This window comes from Podarcis cretensis, assembly GCF_951804945.1.
Source record: "Podarcis cretensis genome assembly, chromosome: 9".
NCBI lineage: Eukaryota > Metazoa > Chordata > Lepidosauria > Squamata > Lacertidae > Podarcis > Podarcis cretensis.
In genome coordinates, this window is record NC_137178.1 from 79358773 (window position 1) to 79382554 (window position 23782).

General features: G+C 42.9%; 1 protein-coding gene across 7 annotated transcripts in view; it reads right to left on the bottom strand.

Moving 5' to 3' along the window:
* Window positions 1-23782, bottom strand: part of SCAPER (S-phase cyclin A associated protein in the ER) — a 209785-nt gene that overhangs the window by 62981 nt on the left and 123022 nt on the right. For all 7 annotated transcript variants that reach the window (XM_079991504.1, XM_079991500.1, XM_079991499.1 and 4 more), the window contains one exon: window positions 19039-19154. In XM_079991504.1, the coding sequence (XP_079847630.1) occupies window positions 19039-19154 (116 nt within the window). The remainder of the gene's footprint in view (window positions 1-19038; window positions 19155-23782) is intronic.

Here is a 23782-nt window from a genome sequence, read left to right on the forward strand (position 1 = left end):
AGTGGTTCACAAAGCTGGGCAGGGTTTAAATTGAAGGCCTATGCTGATGATCTGGTTTTATATTTAGAGGAACCACGAACAAGTGTCGGGAAAGCATTAGAGGAATTAGAGGAATTTGGTAAACTATCCGGATTTAAGTTAAATAAAACAAAGACTAAAATGATGGTTAAAAACCTGGATAAGAATGAGACAGAATAACTGGAACAAAAACTTGGAATTAATGTGATGAAAAAAGTAAAATATTTAGGGATTTGGCTAACAATGAAAAATATTAATTTATTTAGTGATAATTATACGCCAGTGTGGAAAGGACCTGGGCATTTGGAACAGATTAAAGCTATCCTGGAGCGGAAGATTAGCTGCAATTAAAAGAAATATCTTACTGAAGATGTTGTTTCTCTTTCAAATGATACCTGTGATCAAAGGGACATCCCAGTTTAAAGATTGGCAAAAAAACTCTATCAAGATTCATTTGGCAAGGAAAGAGACCTAGGATTAAATTTCAACTATTGACAGATAAGAAGGAGAGAGGAGGGTTCTCTGTACCAAACTTGAGGTTATACTATGAAGCATCTTGTTTATGCTGGATAAAAGAATGGATAATTTTAAAAAATATTGATTTATTGGACCTTGAAGGATATAATAATAGATACGGATGGCATTCTTATCTATGGCATAACAAGGTGAACATACACAAAGGTTTTACAAACCACATCTTCAGGGGGGCCTTATACTACGTATGGGACAAAAATAAAAACTTGCTAGAGAGAACTACACCCTGGTGGTTATCCCCGACAGATGTGTTAATAACTAAAAAATTAAATATGGAGGGAAAGAGAATAACTTATGAAGATATATTAGTGAAAACAGAGTACAGGTGGAAAATTATTATTTTTTTATTAAAAATTTATTAAAATTTTCCAGAATAAAAAGGAAAGATAGAAAGAAAGGACAAATATAGTTTACACTTAATTTCAGTAACATCTTTCCCGGACTTCCCCCTCCCCTCCCCCTTTTGTATTCCATTCCCTTAAATTGATTCCACAAATTCTTACCCCAAATTTTAAAGCCTTATTGTAATTTTAACTAACCCATTTATTCCAAATTAATTTATCTTATTTATCTTAATTAACCATTTCTCCTTATATTTTATATAATTCCCTAAGATCGACCCCATTTCCCTTCCACAAATTCCCCTATTTTCAAACAACAGACAAGAAAAAGAAAAAACAAGAAAAAAAGAAAAAAATATGTAATTTTACAGCCTTTGGGTTCCAGATCTCCCCCCCCCCATTCCCCGGTTCCGATCCCCAAAATTCATCCATTGTCTACTGCCAGCCTGGTGCATCCACGTCTATATCTCAGCTCCACTTTGCCATCTTTTGATAGCTTTTAATTTCAAAAAGTCCAATCTCGGAGAAACTCTCAAAAAAGATCATTCTTCTTCCATCCAGACCTCTGTGTTTAAAAGTCTAACTCTAATTCTGTTTCTTGATCCTTTTAAAGTCTGGATGTTCCAAATGCCCCAACTTCGAATTTAGTCCAGCTCTTTGCTTTTTCCTGTTCTGCCGCAGAAACCTTCTAATTCAGAAACTTCTTGTTCTCCACAGAGGCTTTTGTTATTCAGGAACATAAACTTGCGTCCAGTCCCTTCCTTTCTTCAATAGATAAATCCATTGTCTCCTTTAGTATAGAAACCTCTGTAGACAAAATAATGCTTCGTTTTTGCAGCTTTCCCACGAGATAACAAATCCTGCTCAAATCCATAGTATTTTTCCACTTGCTGTTACTGTTGCAATGTCCCGGTCTCCCTCTAGAGGGAATATGGTAACTTAATTTCTTTCCAGATCAGACCCAAAAGTCAGATAACTTGTTGCCTTTATTTCCAGTAATTTATGTCCAAATTGTAACAATTCTAACCAGCAAAGCCATCGTAACAAAGTTCTCTTTTATTTTCCTGCTTTGACAGCTGCTTTGACAGCTGTCAAAGTTTCTGTGTTTCTTCGCCAGTCTCTCATAGCGGATCGTTCCCGGGTCCCGGGGGGGGGGTTGCCCTTTAGTTCCCGCAAACCAATCTTCTCCTCCAGCACAATTATTGTAATTTCCCTTCGTGAAGTTAAATTTTTTTTTTCGAATAAGCAAGTTCATCTCTCGATCTTAGTTGTCAAATCCTTGCGTTAAGCCATCTACAACGGGGGGGGGGGGCAGACTTCCTTTTTGCACCCCCCCGCTCGCTCCAAATTCGTAGATCAAATTTCCCTTTTAAGTCCAATAAATTTACTCACAGGTTGTTCTTTTTAGTCCAAATCCGAAATTTCCAAGGAAGAAGTCGTTGCTCTCCGCCGAATGGCATGCGGCTTCGCTAGGCAGGGGAAGCAGTGGACTCATAGCACCACACACCCCCGTCACCCGCTCCGCAGCCTTTAAAAAGGCTCCTTCGCGGGTCGGGGGGCGCAAACGGTGCCCGCCGAGTCACCAAGTCCATGGGCATCTCCGCCCATGGTTTTTGAGGGTCCCCGCGTCGCCGGCGCGGCAGGACCCGACCCCTACCCAGCAGACTCCCTCCGGAGCTCGGAGGGAGTCCGCCATTCGGCGATGGCGCCGACCCGGAAGTCAGAGTACAGGTGGAAAATTAAACCATATGAGGAAATAAAAGATGGTTACAATACCATCAGGTAAATGGTTTAGTAAAAGAGGATTAAAAAAAGGGATTCAGTGAGAAAAAGTCAAAATAACAAATAGACATCTTGGAAAGCAGAACAAAACTCCTGTCTAAAATGTACGATTACCTGCTGGAATGGGATACTAAGGATGAGATGGTTAAAGAAGTTATGATAAAGTGGGCTGTTGATTTTGGCTATAATACTGAATACGATAAATGGACTAAACTATGGAACGAAGGGATGAAATTTACAGCATGCTCAACCTTAAGAGAGAATTTGGGAAAAATGATGTACCGGTGGTATATTACCCCGGTCAAATTGGCCAAAATGTATAAATTGAACAATAAAGCCTGTTGGAAATGTAAATTAAAAGATGGGGATCTCTACCACATGTGGTGGGATTGCGAAAAGATGAAAAAGTTCTGGGACCTAATATATAATGAATTGAAAAAAGTTTTCAAGTACACATTTCCGAAAAAACTGGAAATCTTTTTATTAGGGATAATAGGGAAGGAAGTAAAAAAGGAAAACCATAAATTATTTCAATATGCTACTGCAGCAGCCAGAATACTTGTGGCCCAAAAATGGAAATTACAGGAGACCCCAATGATAATAGAATGGCAGGCCAAATTTTTTGAGTACACAGAATTAGCTAAAATGACATATAGAATTCGAGACCAAAAAGGTACAAAGTTCGAAGAAAAGTGGGGTAAATTTGTGGAAATATATGTAAATTTGTGGAAATATATATATAAGAAATAACTGTAGAAGTTTAAAAACTACGGCAGGGTTAACATAAATCCTGTGATGTGTATAGAAGGTCAATAAGAATCTGCAAAAGAAGATCTGTTTTAAGAAAACCGACGCAGGGAAGGAAGGAAGTCGCGGCGTGAAGATACGCAATGTAAACAAGATGACACAAAATGTTGATTGTAAAAGATTGTTTTATTTGTTGTTTGTGGAAAATTAAATTAAAAAGCATTTAAAAAAAGGAATTGAGGGAAGCATCACTAGGCATGTTTTTGCCCAGGTCTGCTCTCCTGTGTTTCTCCAAACCCAGAGGTTAATTGGTGCTATTAATCTGTTTTTGTACAGAGAGCTTTTGTTTTGAGTGTGTGAAGTTAGTAAACAGAGAACAAACAAGGAATATATATATTGCAAAATTGCATTTTGGAACAACTAATGTAAGGTTGTGTTGTGTACACACATTTCATGCTGTTTTCTCTGGAAAAACTCTTGGTGACGACAATTATTTTGGGTGGATTGGTAGCTGCTTATATAATGTTCTACCACCAAAATAGGTTTTTACCTGAATAAAATTGTGGACATACTTTAAAAAAAAGAAAAAAAGAAGACAAAGCTGGGCAGGAAGAGGAGAGACCAAGGAGAGGACAGATCTTCTCTTCTTATTGTCACCCTCCAGTTTTATCTTTTCTCTCCTGTGAACAGGAATCCAAATCTTTCTGTCATCCTTCTGCCGTGCTATGTAGTGCCAGGATGTCAGGTTGGGAGACGATTGGCACCCCTGAACATGAGCATATTCTAGCAATTCTTCTTTAGGAAAGAGCAGATAAAAGAGCAGACATATCCCTGTCAAACAGGAGTATCAGGAATCATTTGTTGATTTAAAAAGAAGAAGAGGAGGAGGAGGAGGAAGAAGAAGAGGAAGAGGAAGAAAAACAAGAACAAGAGGAACATTTAAAATCCATGGCCAAGTTTCTGTTTGTGCTATGGCTTCTTGTAGCCAAAAGGAAAGCAGTATCGGAATTGTTTTACTTTAACCATGTTGAGATTAGTAAACTTTTGCCTTGTTCATGGGTTTTAAAGATGTTGCAACCCATCCATAGCCCTCAAGATAGGGATGGGTACATGGGCGAAGCCAGAATTTATGTTGGGGGGCGGGGCAGAACCTTAGTTGGTTAAGTATTTTGTACTGATTTACTTGATTGGGGGGCAGCTGTCCCTCCTTGTCTACACCCATGGAAGGCTAGATAGTTAAAGCAAATCTTACATCTACAGTGACCACCATACATTTGAGCAAATGCGAGGTATATACTTGCTTGTCAGCAGGGACTGTGATTGGATTATTTGTCAAGATTCTTATAGGAAAGGTTATGTCCTTCCTTTTGCCCAGTTGCCTTTCTTCTGCCAGACCTGCCCAATTCCTGACAACTTCAGAGTAGGTCTCATTCTGTGTGTCCCCACCTTCAGAGGTAAACTGGTTGTCAACCAGAGATAATGTCTTGCAACTCAATCCGCTGATTTACCAGGCAGCTGTGCCATTTGGAAGAACAGCTGCCCTGAAAGTGCCCACGGATGCCACCCGACCTTGGCCTCCCTTAACCCCCCCCTGCAAAATCTGGGGACTCCAAGCAGTGCCAAACAGCTGGATCTAGCCACTCTTTTCATTTCCCATAATAGAGTCAACACTGTTCTGGAGCATTATGGGAAATAAAAAGGTTGTCCAGAGACAGCCACTCAGCAAGTCCATCATGGCCCACTGACAGGGAACACTGCGCAAACCTGGAGCCAGCTTTGACATTTGGATATTAGGTTAAACGAAAATTCCACAGATGTTTAAGGATTATTCCCACTTCTGTGTGGATTTCTGCCTACCATTTTTAAAGTAGCCAGCTTCCATTTTTTACAACATACTATTATGTTAGCATTTTATTTCTGCACAACCTTAGAAATCGCATGCTCAAAAGGCAGGAGAGAAATATTTCATAGAAATTAAATTTGTGAAACAAAAAACAAGGCATTGTTCCAATAGTAACTCGGCAGTGTGGTTATCCAACCGTTTATTTGAATCTGGGTGAGTCAGCTGCACATCAACATACCCTGCCTATAAAGGATAACTAAAATGGTTTGTTCTTAAAAATCATTCAATCAAGATTTGTCATTTATTAATAAAGAACCTCTTCTATTTTTTTGCTTAACACAAAAAATAAATTTAAAACACATACAGTTTGGGGAAAAAATTTATTTGAAAATGTTTTTAATTGTTTATCTTGAATTAAAGTCCACACATTGGCTGTTTTACTGCAACATTTCTAAAGCCAACTCACACAAGCATCCATTCCCCAAGTGGTAAAACTTCAGTAACTTCACCAAGGCGGCAAAGGCAAATTCTGTCATTTATTCTACGCTACAGCATGAAGGCAGAAAACCAGCAGTATAAGCTTGTTAACCTCAGACAGCGATAATTAGAATATATTCAGAAATGTTGTCGGCTCAGGTTCAGAGATACAATTTTTAAATTCAGAATGCAAAGTGTTGGCAGCAGAGTAGGTCCCAGGTGGTTTACAGGGTTAAATGGCAGATTAAAGTCAGCAAACTAATTTCTTAATTTTAATCTTATTAAGAAAACGACAGCTGTCTAGTGTTACCATTTCGGTACAAGGTCCCTGAGATGAGCACGAAATGGTTTATGAATTAAAACAAGACACCCCCACACCCCCACTTAAACACAAAGGTTTGCAAAATTCCACTTTCCATGTATGTTGTTCATAGAATCATAAAAATGTAGATTTGGAAGGGACCCCGAGGATCATCTAGTCCAACACCCTGCAAGGCAGGAATCTCAACATGCAGTCCCCATTTAATCTGAAACCATACCGGACCCTGCATAGGTTTGCAAATATGCTAGCAGTTTTACCGCTGCACCACTGGGATTATGATTTATTCAATTGAAATACCACCTGTCAGAGCTGCCCCTAGGTCCCAGCTCACAGAGGACCAACGCTAGGCTGTCGTTATGTACAAAAGTCTTTATTGAGGTTTAGTTTCCATTTCAAAGCCGCAGCGCGCAGCTCTACGTCTTAAAGCCTAGACCGGCGAAGTACCGTCTGAGTCTCCTCCCCTCTGACACCAGTTTAAGATCCTAGCCCTGCTCCACCTTTTACGCTGCTCTCTCCTCCTCTGGGTCCTCCTGCCCGCTGGGGCATTGCCCTTTCTGGACTCTTCCGACGCTGAGTCGCTTAGCTCCTCCCCCTCCCTCCGGCGGGCTTTAGGACCCGGTTCCCAATCCTCATTCTCTGCTGTCCCGCGCTCCTGTACATTTGAACTTGCCTCTCGCGCCAGCCCAGTGACCTTTCTCCTAACCGTTACACTACTTCGGTCACTGCTTCCCTCTTCCGGGACACTGGCCGGATCTGACCTCTCCTCCGTTGTCCGACTCTCCGATGGAGGTGTGGTCAGCCCTGCCTTATCTTCTCTCCCTGGTGGGGAATGCACTGGCCCCGATCCTTGGGACTCTTCCCCCCCCACTCTGCTCTGGTGGGGAAGCTGGTCCTGATTTCCAACTACTGCTCTGGGAACCCCTGCTGCCCCCTTGCTCCTGGGGCGTTCCCCTTGGGAACCCCCTACCCCTGGCCACTGGCGCCCCCTTCTGTGAATCTTCCGATTCGCTGGAGAGGCTCATGGAATCCCTCGGTCCACTGTCCTCTTCTCCTACGCTCCCCTCGGATTCCTCCCCTTCGCTCTCCATCTCCTCTCCTCCCTGTGCCTCTGCTCCTGAACCCCTGACACCACCCTTTATCAAAATGTCCCAGGGTGCAGTACAACATTAAAAACACATTACAGAACATCAATGATAAAAACACAGTAAAAAGCATACAGACAGACAGCCTAATAATAAAATAGTCATCATAATAATAGTCGCCCCTCCCCTTCACAGGCCACAGAATATTTAATAGCCATAGCCCTGGGTAAAGAAGAATGTTTTTGCCTGGTGCCTAAAGACATGTAACGATGGTACCAGGTGAGTCTCTCTGGGGAGAGCATTCCACAATCAAGCCACCACAGAAAAGGCCTGTTCTCTTGCTGCCATCTCCAAAACTCTCAGGGAGAAGCACACAAAGAAAGGCCACAGATGACAAGCACAGGGTCTAGATTGGTTCGTATGGGGAGAGGCAGTCCTTAAGGTATTGAGGTCCTGATCTCTGTAAGGTCAACACCAGCACTTTGAATTGGGCCCAGAAGCTAATCAGCAGCCAGTGCAATTGTGCCAGATTATATGTATTATATGCTCAAATTGTCTTGTTCTGGTGAGTGATCTGGCCACTGCATTTTGTAATGGCAGCCCCACGCATAATGCATTGCAGCAATACAGCTTGGAGGTTGCCAGAATGTAGGCCACAGAAGTTAGGCTGTCCAGAGAGGGATGCAGCTGGGCCGCCAGCCGAAGTTGACAGAAGGCCACCTGAGCCTCAAACAACAGCAGTGGACACAGCAGCACCCCCAAGCTATGTACCTGCTCCTTAAGAAGGAGGGAAACCCTATCAAGAGCAGGCAGTCTTCCACCTCTCTGGTCTAGGGAGCCATCCACTAACATTGCCTCTCTCTTATCTGGACTGAGCTTCAGTTTATTGGATTTAGTTAACTGGGGCATTTCCTGTTTCCCCTGCCCAGCATCACACACATCAAAGCATATCCAGCATGCAAAGAGCTTATTATAATAGTTGAATGTAATATGATTGGTGGCTGCTTTGTCTTAGGTTCCCTAAATCAGCTTGAACCCTACAATCTGTCTACCTCTGAAGCATGGTTGTGCTTTTCTAGTAAATCCCTCCTATTTTTCCTAAGATTTGGCTGCAAGAAACTATGTACAACTTGATTCACAGCATGTTTACATGTACTTTGTCATGCAATGGTAAAAAATGGGTGCATTGTATACTGGGATGCACCAGAGCGCCATAGCAGAGCACATGCTTTTCAGGCAGAGGGTTTCCTGGCTGATCCCGGGCATCTTCCCCTGTAGGGACCAGGCTGCAGGCAATGGGGAAAGATTTCTGTCTGAGACTCTGCAGAGCCACTGCCGGTCTGGGCAGACAACCCTGGGAAGGACAAATGAACAGTCTGACCTGGCTTGTGACAGTTTCCTATGTTCCTATGATATTTTAAAAGAAAGATTTATAATGAAATTATAACTTGATGTCTGGCAGAACAAGATGTTCTTCTCTACCTGCCAAGCCAGAGTAGCACTGCTGAAGCTTCTTAGTCATTTAGTCGTTGTGTCCGACTCTTCGTGACCCCCTGGACCAGAGCAAACTCCTCTACCTGCCACAGGTGATGGCCCAGACACATGGATAAGCTACTGTTTTCCACATGCCTCGGATCAGCAACTTGTGTGAAGCCCAGCACATTTATCATCTGCTTATTTTCTCAAGTCAAAGGAAATGGAGGGGGGGAGGGGGAGAGAAAGTTAGAATTGGAAACGTCATAGAATTTACTATGGTTTTTCAAATTTTAAGTCTGGCTATGGCCCAGTTTGCACATCATGGAAAACCATAGTTAATGGTTTGCTGTGAACATGGAGGTTTGCACTTTCCTTAGCATGAGCAACAAATCATGATCCTTAGCTTAGTGTTAGGCCAAAACCATGGATCATTGTTTGTTTTGCTCCAACTACAACTACTAAGTCAAGAACAAGACTTGGAAACACATCATGATTTGGAGTGAATCAAGCAATTATCCTCAGTTTGGATATAATGCTAGGCAGTGATCATGGTTTGTCACTCTTGCTCATGCCAGGGGAGGAGGGAAGTGGATGCAACATGTGTTCATGGTAAACCATCAACTATGGCTTACTGTAAAATGTGAATGCACCCAAAAGCTCCAAAATGTAAAATCATGAAAATATTTTAGGGATTTGTAGCCTGTCTTCCTACAAAAATCTTACATTAGGTAATAAATGCAAGTATTCCATTTCTTAAAATGAATTTCCAAGCCATGCAGCTACAGAGAAAAAGTTTGAATCTTTAGTACTGTACCTTGAAAACAATAATAAAAAACAATAGAGTGCTTCTGTTTGCCCACACTTGCATGCATATGCACACTCATACATGTTGGTTTCTGCTCTCTTCACTGTGCAGCGAAAGGCTTGTCACAAGACAATGTTTACATTCCACAGACAGCATTGCTGTTGTGTTTCCCACGGGAAAGGGGAGGCTGGATGTGACGTACACTGGTTTCCTGTTTTTCACTGTTCTCTCAGTGTGATTCTCTCCGTGCTTCAGAGGAGAGAGGATGCATTTTCTGCTCCGGCAGAGACAAGATGTTTTTCTGTAATCTACCAGCTTTGAAATGTAAATAAAGCAATATAGAGTATGAGCACGTATTCCTCATCATTCCGCTGTGCACGGACACTGCTACAAATCAACATTTTGGTTATGGGCCCAGAACAACGCAGTCAAAGTGACGGATGGACTTCGGAGTGCCGGCAAGGAATGCAATGGAATGCAAAGGGACGGATCGCACGATATCTCTGCGCGTCAAGATGATTGATGAGGTATGTGCTACTGCTCCGGGCAGCCTGCCAGCATCTAATTAATGGCTTTATGGCTGGACTTTGAACTTTTATGTCCGTTTGCCGGGAACAGGCAGCGGCTATGGCTATGCTGGGGAAATCGAAAGTAACTTTTAAAAGGGCTGAAGCAGCTGCAGAAGTGACGCAGCATGATTTAGGGCAGCAGAGAGAAAGCACTTTTGAACTTGCCTTTGGAATGAGGCTTGAAGCAGCCGAGACGCAGCTTGTATAAAGCAGCTTGTTTAAAGCAGCAGAGATGACGCAGAAGGCTAATGCCAGAGTCATGATGGCCCTTCAGGATGCTTGTGAGATTCCCAAGCTCAATAAGAAGGACTATGTGGACTGGGTTATCTATGCAGAGGCTATTCTGCGGAAAGAGGGTCTGTTTGAAGTTATTACAGACACCCCCCCAGCTCCAATTACAGATGCATGGAAGGCTAAAGATTCCAAAGCAAGGGGAACTCTTACATTGATAGTATCCCCAGAAGAGCTCTGTCTATTGCGTGATAAGACCTCAGCCAGAGAAATTTGGCACGCTTTGAGAGAGGCCCACTTGAGGACAGAAGCTTGTTATTTTAACAAGCTGCATAAGATGGCTAGCTGCAGAAGGCTGGCTGATGCAAGTGGGGAATCTGAAGCCAATCAGCCACATGCTCAGCTCAGAGTAGCTTGTGATACTGCCGTGATTCAGAATGAAGCAGATTGCCAGGGTGATAGCTGCATGGGTAAGGGGGAGTCTTCACAGACGTCATCCCAGAGTGCAGTGGAACCACCAGATGGCGCCAAAGCTTTGAAGGCAGTGAAATGCTACTCGTGTGGACGTCTAGGCCATATGAAGAGGGAATGCAGATATCCCAGGGCCAAGACAGAGCAGCGCAGCGAAAGCTCATCGCGTGGAAAAGGCCAGGGCAAAGGCAAAGGTCTGGTGTCCAGGACAACGCAGCACAAAGCAATGGTCTCACGCTTCACTCCAAAAGTTGCTGAGGTCCAGAAGACGTCTAGATCTTTCTTCGTTGTTGATTCAGCGGCAACCCACCACATGTGCAACGATAAGCGACTGTTCATGTCTTTTACACCGCAGGAAGGTGCGATTCACCAGGCGGATGACCACACAATTCCCAGTAAAGGCTACGGAACTGTTGTTCTTCACAGTTTGGACTTATCGATACAGAATGTACTTTATGTGCCAGATGCCAAACATAATTTGCTCAGCGTTGGACAGATGAATGAGCGGAACATTGACGTTTCCTTTAAGAACAAAAGGTGCATCATCACAAAGAAAAATGATTATGTATTGTATGCTGAATATGTTGATCGTTTATATGTTTTGTATTATGATGATGTTGTGCAGGATGACACTTGTTGCATTGCAGGTTCTAACGAAAGTTTGCATGCAGAATGTATTCATGATTTTCATCGAAAATTTGGTCATTTGGGTTTTGAGGCAGTATCTAAAATGCCTGCCTTGGTTGAAGGTATGACTATTAAACCCTGCAGGTACCACATGAAGTGCAAGGCATGCACAGCAAACAAGGTGAAAATGGCTGCGAAAGGTAAGGTGTCTAGTAGGCAAGCTACAGAACCATACCAAATTGTTCATGCTGATTTGGTTGGACCACTAGCGCCCTCTTTGGGTGGAAATAGGTACTTCATGGTTCTCATTGATGCATTTTCCAGGTATATTTATGTGTACAATCTCAAGCAGAAATCAGAGGCTTTTCCTAGATTCAAGGAATTCTGTGCTTGGTTGGAAAATGTGCATGGTAAGAAGCTAAAAACTCTTTTCAGTGATCGTGGAGGAGAATTCACTTCTCAGCAGTTTGAAGCTTTTCTGACTGAGAAAGGAATTCAACACGATTTGTCTAGTCCTCGCTCGCCATGGCAGAATGGACTTGCAGAACGAGCAAATCAGACATTGCTTCAAGGGTTAAAAACCTTGCTGCATGATGCAAATCTTCCAGAGTTATTGGGCCGAAGCTCTCTCATGTTTCACTTACAGTTATAATCGCAGGTTATCTTCAGCGATTGGTTGTACCCCCTATGAGAAGATGTTTGGCAAAAAGCCATACATCAAACACATGAGAATTTTTGGTTCTGACATGTGGGTTCACTCACCACAAAACTCCAAGTTAGACAAGCGTGGTTTGCATGGTATCTTTCTAGGTTATGAGAAAGGTTCTTACAGAATAAGGATGACTGACTCTAAGACCATTAAGCTCACAAGAAGTGTTGAGTACAATGCCAAGTGGGGGGAGAATGTGGGAATTTTCCAATGTTACCCTGATGACAGTGATGAGACTGAGGATAGTCAAAAGCAACCACAGCAACCCACACCCACTGATGAAAGTTCTGATTCTGAGTCTGAAACTGAATCGGGTGATTCAGAGGATTTCAAGAGTGCAAAAGCCTCTATGCGACCCTCTGAAAGCTCTGATCAAGAATTGGAGGAACCATTGTTCACAATAGGTCGCTTTTCTCCTAAGAAGGAAGAGGAGAGTGTTGAAGACCTAAGGCTAATTCGCAGGTCACAAAGAGCCACAAAAGGTAGACCTCCAAAGAGATTTGCTGATGAGTTTGCTAAGATAGCAGTAACAGCTGTTAAAAGCTCCAAGAAGGTATTTGAACCTTCAAGTTTCCAAGAAATCCAGGATTTGGATTCAAAGGAAGCTGAGCCATGGTTAAATGCCATGAAGGCTGAGCTTGATTCCTTGGAAAGGAACAAAACATGGGAACTTGTTCCAGTAGTTCCAGGAATGAAACTGCTTGGAAGCAAATGGGTCTTCAAAGCGAAGACTGATCAAAATGGCAAGATAGTCAGACACAAAGCCAGATTGGTAGCCAGAGGTTTTGCACAGGTACCAGGTGAAGACTATCACGAGACCTACTCACCCACAGTAAGGTATGAGAGCATTAGGCTTATGCTCAAGCTAGCTGCAGAGGAGAATCTACACATTAGTCACCATGATGTGAATACAGCTTTTCTGTACGGATCTCTAAATGAATCACTTTATATGCTTCCACCTGATGGCGTACAGGTAAAACAGGGATTTGTTTGTGCTCTGAAAAAGTCCCTTTATGGTCTCAAACAAAGTGCACGGTGTTGGCACACAAAACTCACTGAAGTATTGTTTTCTCTAGGTTTTCAGCGAGGGAAAGCTGATCCATGTGTATTTGTCAAAGAGGAGGGGCAAAAGAAACTGTATTGTTTGTTTTATGTTGATGATTTATTATTCTTTTGGGATGATGTCACAATGTACAATAACGCCCTAGCTCAACTGAAAGAACACTTTGACATGAAAGATCTTGGTGAGGTAAACAACTACCTATCTCTGGAAATAGAGAGAGATCAAGATGGTAACATTCTAGTACACCAGTCACGGAAAATTGCTGATGTGTTAGGCAAACTAAACCTGATGGATGCTAACCCTGTAGACACACCGATGACAACAGGTTATCAGGTAGATGACACTGAAGAAGCATTTTCTGACACTACACTGTACAGAAGTGTGCTAGGCAAGCTAAACTTCATTGCCAGATGTTCAAGACCAGACATTGCTGTTAGTTGTAATTTGCTAAGCAGACAAGTCAACAATCCTACTGTTAAGGATTGGAAAGCTCTGAAACGCATAGCGCGGTATTTGAGAGGCACTATGCATTACAGACTGAGATTTAACAATCAGAAGTCTGGTGGTCTTGAGATATTTGCAGATGCAAGTTTTGGAAGTGACACTACAGACAGGAAAAGCACGTCTGGAGTTTGCTATATGTACAATCAGGGTCTATTTGATTGGTCATGCAAGAAGCAAACAACAGTTAGCTTAAGTACTTGTGAAGCTGAACTGAATGCACTGTCTTATTCACTCAAAGATTGTGAATGGTTGTTACAATTGTGCAAAGACATGAAAATTCTTGTCAAATGTCCAATCCAGGTTTACCAGGACAACAAAGCATGTTTGGCTTTGCTGAATTCTGAAGGTTGTAAGCAAAGCACGAAGCACTTGCAATTGAAGTTGCAACATGCTAGGGAAAGTATTCAGAAGGGACTCGTAACGGTGTCCTATATGCCAGGTAATGAAATTCCTGCTGATGTATTGTCCAAGATTGTATCAAGGGATCAACACTGTACCTATGTACAGAAGTTGGGTTTGTACTGATATTGTACGAACACGCTGCCCAGTGGTGTTCACAGAAAGGGGGAGGATGTTGGTTTCTGCTCTCTTCACTGTGCAGCGAAAGGCTTGTCACAAGACAATGTTTACATTCCACAGACAGCATTGCTGTTGTGTTTCCCACGGGAAAGGGGAGGCTGGATGTGACGTACACTGGTTTCCTGTTTTTCACTGTTCTCTCAGTGTGATTCTCTCCGTGCTTCAGAGGAGAGAGGATGCATTTTCTGCTCCGGCAGAGACAAGATGTTTTTCTGTAATCTACCAGCTTTGAAATGTAAATAAAGCAATATAGAGTATGAGCACGTATTCCTCATCATTCCGCTGTGCACGGACACTGCTACAAATCAACAATACACTCTCTCAAACATCAGATTTAACTGCCTAACATGAGATAGATAGATAGATAGATTATAGAAATCTGTATGATTTATATGAAGGTTGATTCTATTTCCCAACTTCCAATGAAAATGAAATATTTGGAGGTGATGAAGTGATTAAGCACTCTAGCAAGCTGAAATATTTCCATAGCTTAACTACTCTAATCTGTCATTTTATTAGCTATAGAGACATAGGCCAGGATCCAAATAATTACTAGTTTGTGTGTCCAATAGGATGTGGACCTGCATTGTTTCATACAGTCATAGCCACACATGGCAACCTCTTACTTGGGTTTTCAAAAGCAGTTGGGGATACAGCACATTGGTTTGCTGTTCAAGGGGGGAAAGAAGCCCTTTGGAGCATGTAAAGAAGCTGCCTCTCTAGGTGACAGCCATTTTTTCTACAGCAAACACTATCGATTATAAATCTATGTATGAGTTAACTTAACCACCTGACTTTTGTGTTTTTAGCAGGAAGCACCACCAAGTCTTTCTTGCAGCTACCTCTCTCTCTCTCTCTCTCTCTCTCTCTCTCTCTCTCCCCGTGTGTGTGTGTGTGTGTGTGTGTGAGAGAGAGAGAGAGAGAGAGAGAGAGAGAAATATATATGTTGCCTGGAACTATATGGCAGAAAGGTGGCCTATAAATGCAAAAAGTAAATAATCTGCATCCACTTCTCTTTGCTGTGTTGTTTCCCCTGTGTTGAATTTTAGATTGTAAACTCCTTGGGGCAAGGACCTGTCTTTCTGCTTATATTAAATTGCTATAAGCCACCCTGAGTAGTGTATAGGCACCAGAAGCACAGGATAAAATGTCTATCTAAATATATTACTCCTAACCAAATCACAATTCTGCACCAGATATCGCAACGTTTATCATACAGGTATACACAAACACGTGTCAAGCACACTCAGTAGCAAATCTGAGCAATTTATGAAGCAGCTATGTGAATCCTCTTCTTACATTCATTTGTAGGTTTTGATATGCAGGTCTTGTTGACTTTCTGCACATGCCGCTAATAAAACTGTTCATCTCTATGGCTCATAATATTAAATGTATCCTCTATTTTGTAAGATTGAATGTTTTATTAGAGGGCAGTAAGGGAACCAACCCTCATCTTTCATGAACAAATGCAACTTTTTTCATAGCACTGTCTACCCTGCTGATCTAATAATACCAGCAAATCCAAAACAAAAGGCATACCGTTAAACCTTTGCTAAAATAAAGCTTTATCTTGTAGACATTGGATTAAGGTTCTGAGCTGCCCCATGCTGCCAGGATTTTGGGGAAAGAGATGAGGATAACAGTGCATATAATCTCCTCACATCCACCCCAAGGGAGACATAAACAGGTATGCTATTAAAATACCACTGGGGCCTTTTATTTTCTCTTTTTTAAAAGGATAATGTGTAACAACAACAAAGAAACCCGACTGAAACCAAAAGAAACAACTAATATCAGGAAAGATTGTATGGGATACATCCAAGGGGACTGACAACCTTCCCCCAAAGAGAGTTGGCCCTGCAGGCTATTTTTCTAGCACCGCAGAAGTGTTGCCCAGGCGAAACGTTTGCTTCACTTTCCTCCCTCCAGAGCAGCCATTCTGCCTTCTTTTTTCCCTCTTGGCCCTCCAGCCCCCATTGTCCGGAGGCCGGCAGGGCGAGCAGTATAAAGACACCTTCAGATGTAAGAGCTGCTTAGAAGCAATCATTTCACAAGGAGCGGCACCAGGCTGAGGTGGGAGGAATACCTTTCAATAGAATAGATTTGGGAAGCGTCAGACCGCTGCCATACAATCCCACACTAGGCCAAGTTCCTTTGCCTGTTACTCCTCTCCTGCCAACACCTCACCGCCTCCCTGGTCCTAAGCCAAGCCGGCAAGTTGTCTGGAGCTCTCGTTCTGTCTTGGTCCTTTCCTTTCTTCAGCTCCACCCAGGGGGCGCTGGGGGTTCACGTGTCACCACCAGCAGCATGAGAACCCCGAGGCGTCCCATGATGCTTACGGAACAATTTGTGGCAGGCTTCCATTACCTCCGAAGGGTTCCTCAGCACCCAAATGCTGCCCTCATATAACCCGACACTTCTTTCTCCATGGCACGTCACAGTATCTCTAAACTGGTGTTTTTAAATCATTGTGTAAACTGCATAAGCATATCATCTCTATCATATTTTCTTGGAACGTCAATGTAATTTATGACTGAAAAGTTTCTCTGAAGGGCCTCATCTAAGGTTTTTATTCTAAGTTGTTTGCTTTAAATACAAATCTGCCAGTTCTGTGTTAATACTTGGCAGACAAGAGCTTACCCTCAGTTATATAACAACATGGACAAGATGTTTGGCATTTGCCTATTGCTCTTGGTAACCATATTGGAAATGCCTCTGATGATTTTTAGAAAGTTGTCTAATGGAAGCTCCTCTGTAGAACAGTCCATCTACAGCAGAGAATGTGGAAGAGACTAACCTTAACTAATACTGGCCTGGTTCACCTGCAGTGCTAAGACAAACTATGGCTGAGAGAGCGAGAGCGTGCGCGCCTGTGGATACTATGCTGCTTCCCTCCTACTCCAGCCCCAGCTCCACTGCATTATCTGGAGCTCTGTCATGGTTTGGTTTAGTGTTATGTGTCAACTTGGGCTCATGTTTTGTCTCCCCAAAACAAACTGCAAGCAGAAGATGAACAACCAACCTCAGTTACAGCTTGCAAGACAAACGACAAGCCTGGGTTTGTAAATAAGTGTAAGCCAAACCATGGCTTAGCTCCAGGCAGCACAGCTGGAGGAGGGAGCAGGGAGTGTAGCCACCACAATTTTTGCTCTGGGTATCCCCACACTAACATATGCTCATTGAGTCATAGTTTTGTTTCAGTTTGTGTGCAAACTGAGCACTAGTCACAAAGGAGTTTTTCCATTCATGCTACCATTTGTCCCTCCTTAAGTATTAGGCTGTTTTCTCCTCCTGACACAAGCACAACACACACCCAGAGCACTGCTTTGTTGCAATGGCAGGGAAAAGATAGGTAGGAAATTGCTGCCTGTACCTTTACAAACTATTTGAATTTTCAGGTACTTCTGAAATGACCTCTGGTGTCTCATGACTGCTGAAATCTAGAGGATCATCATATACAATAAACATGTCATAGTGACCCTAAAATCAGTAACTGCAATGACTGTGAGATATATAGCGTTCTGCACTTGTCTGGATACCATGTAGGCTTCTACTGGAATTACATAGGATCCTTCCTTTTATGATTAGTTCTTTTGAAGCCCTGAAATTAGTATTTGCCAAGGTTTATCTATGATTAACTGTATGCCTGTCCTGAACCTGCAATTGGAATCACTGCCAAAGGTACCACAGAAATCCAGCAACCCTCACAAAAGGCTCTATTCACACAACTTGGAAAGCAGTTCAGCATTCATTAGGAACTTCCTTCTTTTAAGTTCCACCTTTCTCTCATGTGCCTCCCCTCCCCTTTTTGCTGCTCATTTCCTACATACTCTCAGCCTAGATGCCAGTTTCCCCCATCAGTAGAAATGGGAGGAAAACTTGCCTGCAAAGTTTGCATGTGTCCTCCCTCTTTTCTTCCTTCTTCAATGGAAGGGACAGGAGGATGAGGTAGCACTAAAATGGGGTATGGCTGGGGAGTGCAGCGGGGTGACATGAGACTTGCATATACACAACAATCTGGTAGACTGGAGGTAACCAAAAATAATTTGCAAAGGTATTCAAAACCTGTAGGGTTTCAAAACCATTGCCCAACACAAAATTATTTCAATGAGTCCTCTAGTTTCAAAAGAATCATTTCAAAATTACAGATCACAAGTAGCACAAAGCTTCTGCAACAGATCCCACCAACATAAATAATCAAAGTCAAAAGCCTGTGCATGATGGCTTCTCAGTTCCAGGGGAGGGGGAACACATGATGCACCGGCAGAACAGTTTTTCAACCGGTGCTGAGGAAGTCACTTCAGCTGCCAAGTGGCTCCATGTGGGCACAAAATGGAACCTATGGCAAGCTGGCACATAACATAGATTTGGGGCAGCATCTTCCTATGCTCTTGACTGACAAGATAACTTTCTCTGTACAAATACGCAACAACTGCAAGTCCAAGCATGTGAAAATATACTCAAAGCCATCTAAACTAATTTTAATATTTTAGTAATTTTAGAAGGGTTGCCTGTGTTATCATCTAGTCTCATCTAGTATTTTATCTATCAGCAGTTTCATTGTATTTCTGTGTTTTCATTGTAAGCTGCATTGAAAGAGTCTCAAAAGGTGGCATATAAACATTTTAAATAAATACATAGCTTAAAAACTTGCTCTGGTGTCAGGCCCTGCCTTACACAAAGGATTTCAAAAGCAGGACACAGCCATATAAAACCCTCTGCAAACCAACTATCATTTACAGATCAATAGAGAGGAAGGCCAGATAGAACAAGAGCCAGAAAAATAGTTCTAGCCACCAATGATGACATTAATTTACTGACCGTGAAAAAAAGGCAAGGGAAAAAACATCCTACTCACTTCAGAGGGATTCGTGAAACTGCATTCACATTGGCCAAAGTTGTCACAACTTGAAGGACTTGTTCCAGGGCTGAAAATCCCCCTGCCACGTGAAATGCAACCTGATCTGCTGTATTCTGCGTTGAAAACATAAAAAGTAAGAGTAATTAGTCCAAGTATTTTACTGATTTATCAGGCAATGTTTTGTCTGACTGCACAAGTTTACTGTTCAGTGCTATATAGAACTCTTGTACACATTCAGATGCAGCAAACCTTTGAGAACTAGGCATGAACTCCCCTCAAGGATGTAAGAAGAGCTAGCTGCTGGATCAGGCCAGAAGAGGCCTATCTAGACCAGTATCCTGTTCCCACTGGGGCCACCCAGATGCCCCTGTGGAAAACCCACAAGCAGGACCAGAGCACAAGAGAGCCCTCTCCCTCCTGTGGTTCCCAGAAGCCTTGCTGCCTCCATCTGTGGAGGCAGAAGCACAGCCATCCTTTCTAGGAGTGATCAACATCCCTCTCCTCCTCCGTCAATCTGTCTAATCCTCTTTCTTGGTTGGTGGCCATCACTGCCTTCCGTGAGAGCATGTTTCTTCAATGCCTGGTCATGATGCATGTGTGCCTGATTAAAATGTTGACTACAAATGGTTCAGCCAAGCACCAAGCTTTCCATTGAGCTAGTGGGGTTCTTTGACTTCCAGGTATTGGATCCTCCTTGCCACTGAAGTCCTTTCAGTTTCAAAAGAAGTTTTCCAAAAGACATAGGAGGCAGCTATTTGAGCAAGGTAAACCAATCCTTTTGGTGTGCAGAACCAGTCACATAGTTCTTTGGGTCTTAGCCAGATAACTGGGGGAAAGAAAAAGAAACACCTCTCGCTTTGACTATATTTTGGAGAAACCTTGGCAACCACTAGTGGGAACTACCTATAATCAATTCTATTGTGAATGAGCAAACACACGAACCAAGCCATGCAAAGCAAAAGGACCTTATTACTGCCCCCCCCCCACGATGATTCATGCTCCTTGCTTTAGGGATTGTTTGCTTTTGGTTATGCCAAGTCTGCGCACAGAATGTATGAACTTAGGTGACATTTGGGCAATTTGACCAGGACACAGAGAACTACACAGCTAGTTCCACATGCTCAAAGGGAGGAGGGACCACACAGGGGAGCGGAAGAGTACATGCTTTGTGTGCGGAAGGTAACAAGTTCAATTCCTGACATCTCCAGCTAAAAAGAAAAGAGATCCATGTGGAAAAGACCTATGCATCCAACTGTTGCCACAGCTGGAACATCCAGCAGCTGAATACCAACAGGAATTGGTATTCATGGAGACATGGGCTTGCAAGCAATATGAGGAGAGCTGTTTAGCTAGGGGAAAAGACTAGAGCACTGGAGTCTAAGAAGAAGAACTATCTGAAAGACTGACAAGGCAAGCAACAGGAAGCGCGTTAGGAAAAGCATGGTGCCAGCACTAGCCTGACAGCAAGAGAGAGTTCTTAGAGTCAACCTTTCAACCCCAGCTTCCTTCTAACCAGAAGAAGTCCTGATCCTGAAAGCACTTGGGTTGGAGTCTCTGTCAGAAGCAGAGCTTGGGGGGGGGGGGAGAAAGGCTTCACCCTGCAATGAAAACACCTTTGAGTTCACCACTGTCCAAGGTGTGACCACAGGCAGAAATGGCCATGTGTCACAAATCTAAACTTGGGGCGTATATCCAAATCTCTGGATTCAAGGGGGTCTCATTGTTTCTTCCTGCTCTGGAGGCCAGGACTTGAAAAAAAGGCTTCAAGTTACCAGAAAGGAGATTCCAACTAAACATCAGGAAGAACTTTCTGTCAGTAAGAGCTGTTAGACAGTGGGACTCTACTTCCTTGTAAGTTTTTAAGCAGGGATTGGATGGGCATCTGTTATGGATGCTTTAGCTGAGATTCCTGCATTTCAGGGGGTTGGACTAGATGACCCTTGGATCCCTTCCAACTACAATTATATTATTATTCTAATTGCCATTTTGTTCATCCCCTCTCAGATCTGGCTCCATCAATGTGCATCCCCATGATTAGTCTGACCAAAGGCCACATGGCTCTTCCTCCCCAAGAACTGTAATATCTGAATTTGCTTATTTTCCTTTTCCCTACTTGTCCTTTTTCATATTTTTTAAAAATTGAATTACTACCAGTTATTTTAAACTGTGAAATGCTATGAGTGCTTTTGCAGATAGGAAATATATATATGGAAGGAAAGAAAATAGCAGGCCCAAACAGACAAAGCTCTTTGTATTCATATATGTATACTGTATTTAAAACACCCTTTAAAAAACTATTTGGTTCAGATTTGATTAGACACAGAAGAAAGCCTGCACCGTGACCGTGTGGCTTCTTTATTTCTCTACCTGACAACACCTTAATGGATCTGAATCTGCTATGACTTTAGTGGCAGCTGATAGGATTACAGGCTCCCTTCCAATACTACAGCTCAGCTACATGCCAGCAAAAATGACAGCCTAAACCTGAATTACACAGACTGGGAACCCATCCAATTATTAACTAAAGTAACTGTTATTACCTAACCTAATCAAAGGAGAAGCAGCTGTTAATCTTTGGTGGCCCATAGAGCAGTGGCGGTCAGGCTGGATGAACTGTTTTTGTACTTGACTCTTCCGCAGACAATAATTACGTCCTTTGTGATCAAGGCCCAGGTGGGGGTGGGGAGAAGAGCTTCCTTGTCTGTAGGCAAAGGCAGCAGATGGGGAACAAGGCTCTGCACATTCATTTACAAGGCAGAGGTGGGTGTCTGGGTCTAGAAGCTGTAGGATTGGAAAAGCTGAAAATCAGCTGGCTAACTACTTCGCTATTTTAAAAATCCTTATGTTTCCTTTAAAAATGTTCCACAGACTCTTCTGCAGCCAAATTACAAACGTCAGGTGCCTTTACCAATCTGTTAAAGTTCATAAATGGTTTTAACTGCTTTATTATCATCACAAGCACCACCAGGCTTTAAACTTTTATAATCATAGGATGTTGACCTATCTATTAAATATGTAGGCAGATTGAAATTAAGTACTTGCAAGCAAAAAAAACCCCTTATTTTGTTTTTAGAAGATGCACATGTATCTTCTAACAATCATCCTCTTAAATGAGGCATTCCCTCATCTCTCCTACAGGACGGAATGCCTCTTCTAAGAGCCTACTTGCCATGTTAGCCTTTGGACAAACGTACTGAAAATAGCCTAATAATAATAATAATAATAATAATAATAATAATAATATGTTAACAGATTAATTAGAATGCCTGTTTATTCACGTTGGGATTTTGCCTACGTGCTTTGATCCAGCTTTCTCACAGAAGCAATTAGTGAGTTGGCGGAAGGCCAGCAAGTCTGAGCAGAGAAGTTTTTCTGCCTGGTGATATGGGAACCTTGGATACAATTTTGCTCTTGATCGAGGTCACCCATAAAGGCATAATGACTCATGACTTCTCTGGTTGGTCTGTTGGTGGGTGTAGGAGAGGCTTGGAGTCAGCTGAAGTTGAGTTCAGTGTGGGAGAAAGTTAAGATCCATGTCTGTATCTTGTATATGCAGTGGTACCTCGGGTTAAGAACTTAATTCGTTCTGGAGGTCTGTTCTTATCCTCAAACTGTTCTTAACCTGAAGCACCACTTTAGCCACCCAGAGTGGCTGGGAAACACAACCAGATGGGCGGGGTACAAATAAATTATTATTATTATTATTATAGCTAATGGGGGCCTCCTGCTGCCGCCGCACGATTTCTGTTCTCATCCTGAAGCAAAGTTCTTAACCCGAGGTACTATTTCTGGGTTAGCGGAGTCTGTAACCTGAAGAGTCTGTAACCCGAGGTACCACTGTAGTAACTTGTGAGTCTACTGTAAATAATAAACCTCTAAGTAACCAAGTTACTAATGAGCAGCATTTTGTTCCTGGTCATCCTGTCAGCTTCCAACAAGATACTTCCAGAAAGTCTGCGTATACTCTGCAATATTCAACAATTCAATCAAAAAGTTTTATATTGTTACTCTAATTGATGAATACTGTAAATCTATTAAATGTCACAACCCTAATTTTTACTATATTGTTTTACAATCAGCTGCGGAGCAAGCTGATCGGGCGCCTGGGGTGGTGCGCGTGCCCTGCGCCCAGAGCGGGGCCAGCCGGGACAGGACGCTCTGTGGGGCCTCCGGAGTCTGCCTGCCTCCTCCCACTCAGCCGCCCTACAGCTGGGGGGGGGGGGGAGGCAGCTGGCGGACTGTTTGGGCAGTGCAGAGCCTGCAGGAGCCCAAGCCAAGGCGTCACTCCCAGGAAAGAGGTCTGGCTGGGGTGTGCTGCAGGCCCTGCGGTGAGTGCTGCCCGGCATTTTGTCACCCCCCTCAGTGGGTACACTCGGGGCGCCCCGCCCCCACCTCACCCCCCTTCCTCCGCCCCTGTTTACAATCACAAGCAATGTGTGCATCTGTCAGAACTGTGTCAAAGATATTTGGTGAAGAAAACTCTGGCATGCTCCTCAACCTGAGAGAGGCATAGAGACATTCCTCCTGACTCCTCAATAGCAGCCTACCACTTACCTAAATAGCCTGGGTGAAATCCTATTGGTCCTATCTGAAATCTACCCCCTACCCTCAAAGTGGTATAAAACCTCAAAGTGTTTAAAGCCACAATGTATTGATAACTGTCATTGGAAGCAACCTTGTTTTATTTTATTAAAATTATATCACACCTCTTTTCCAAGGAATTCAAGGTGGCAACACGGTT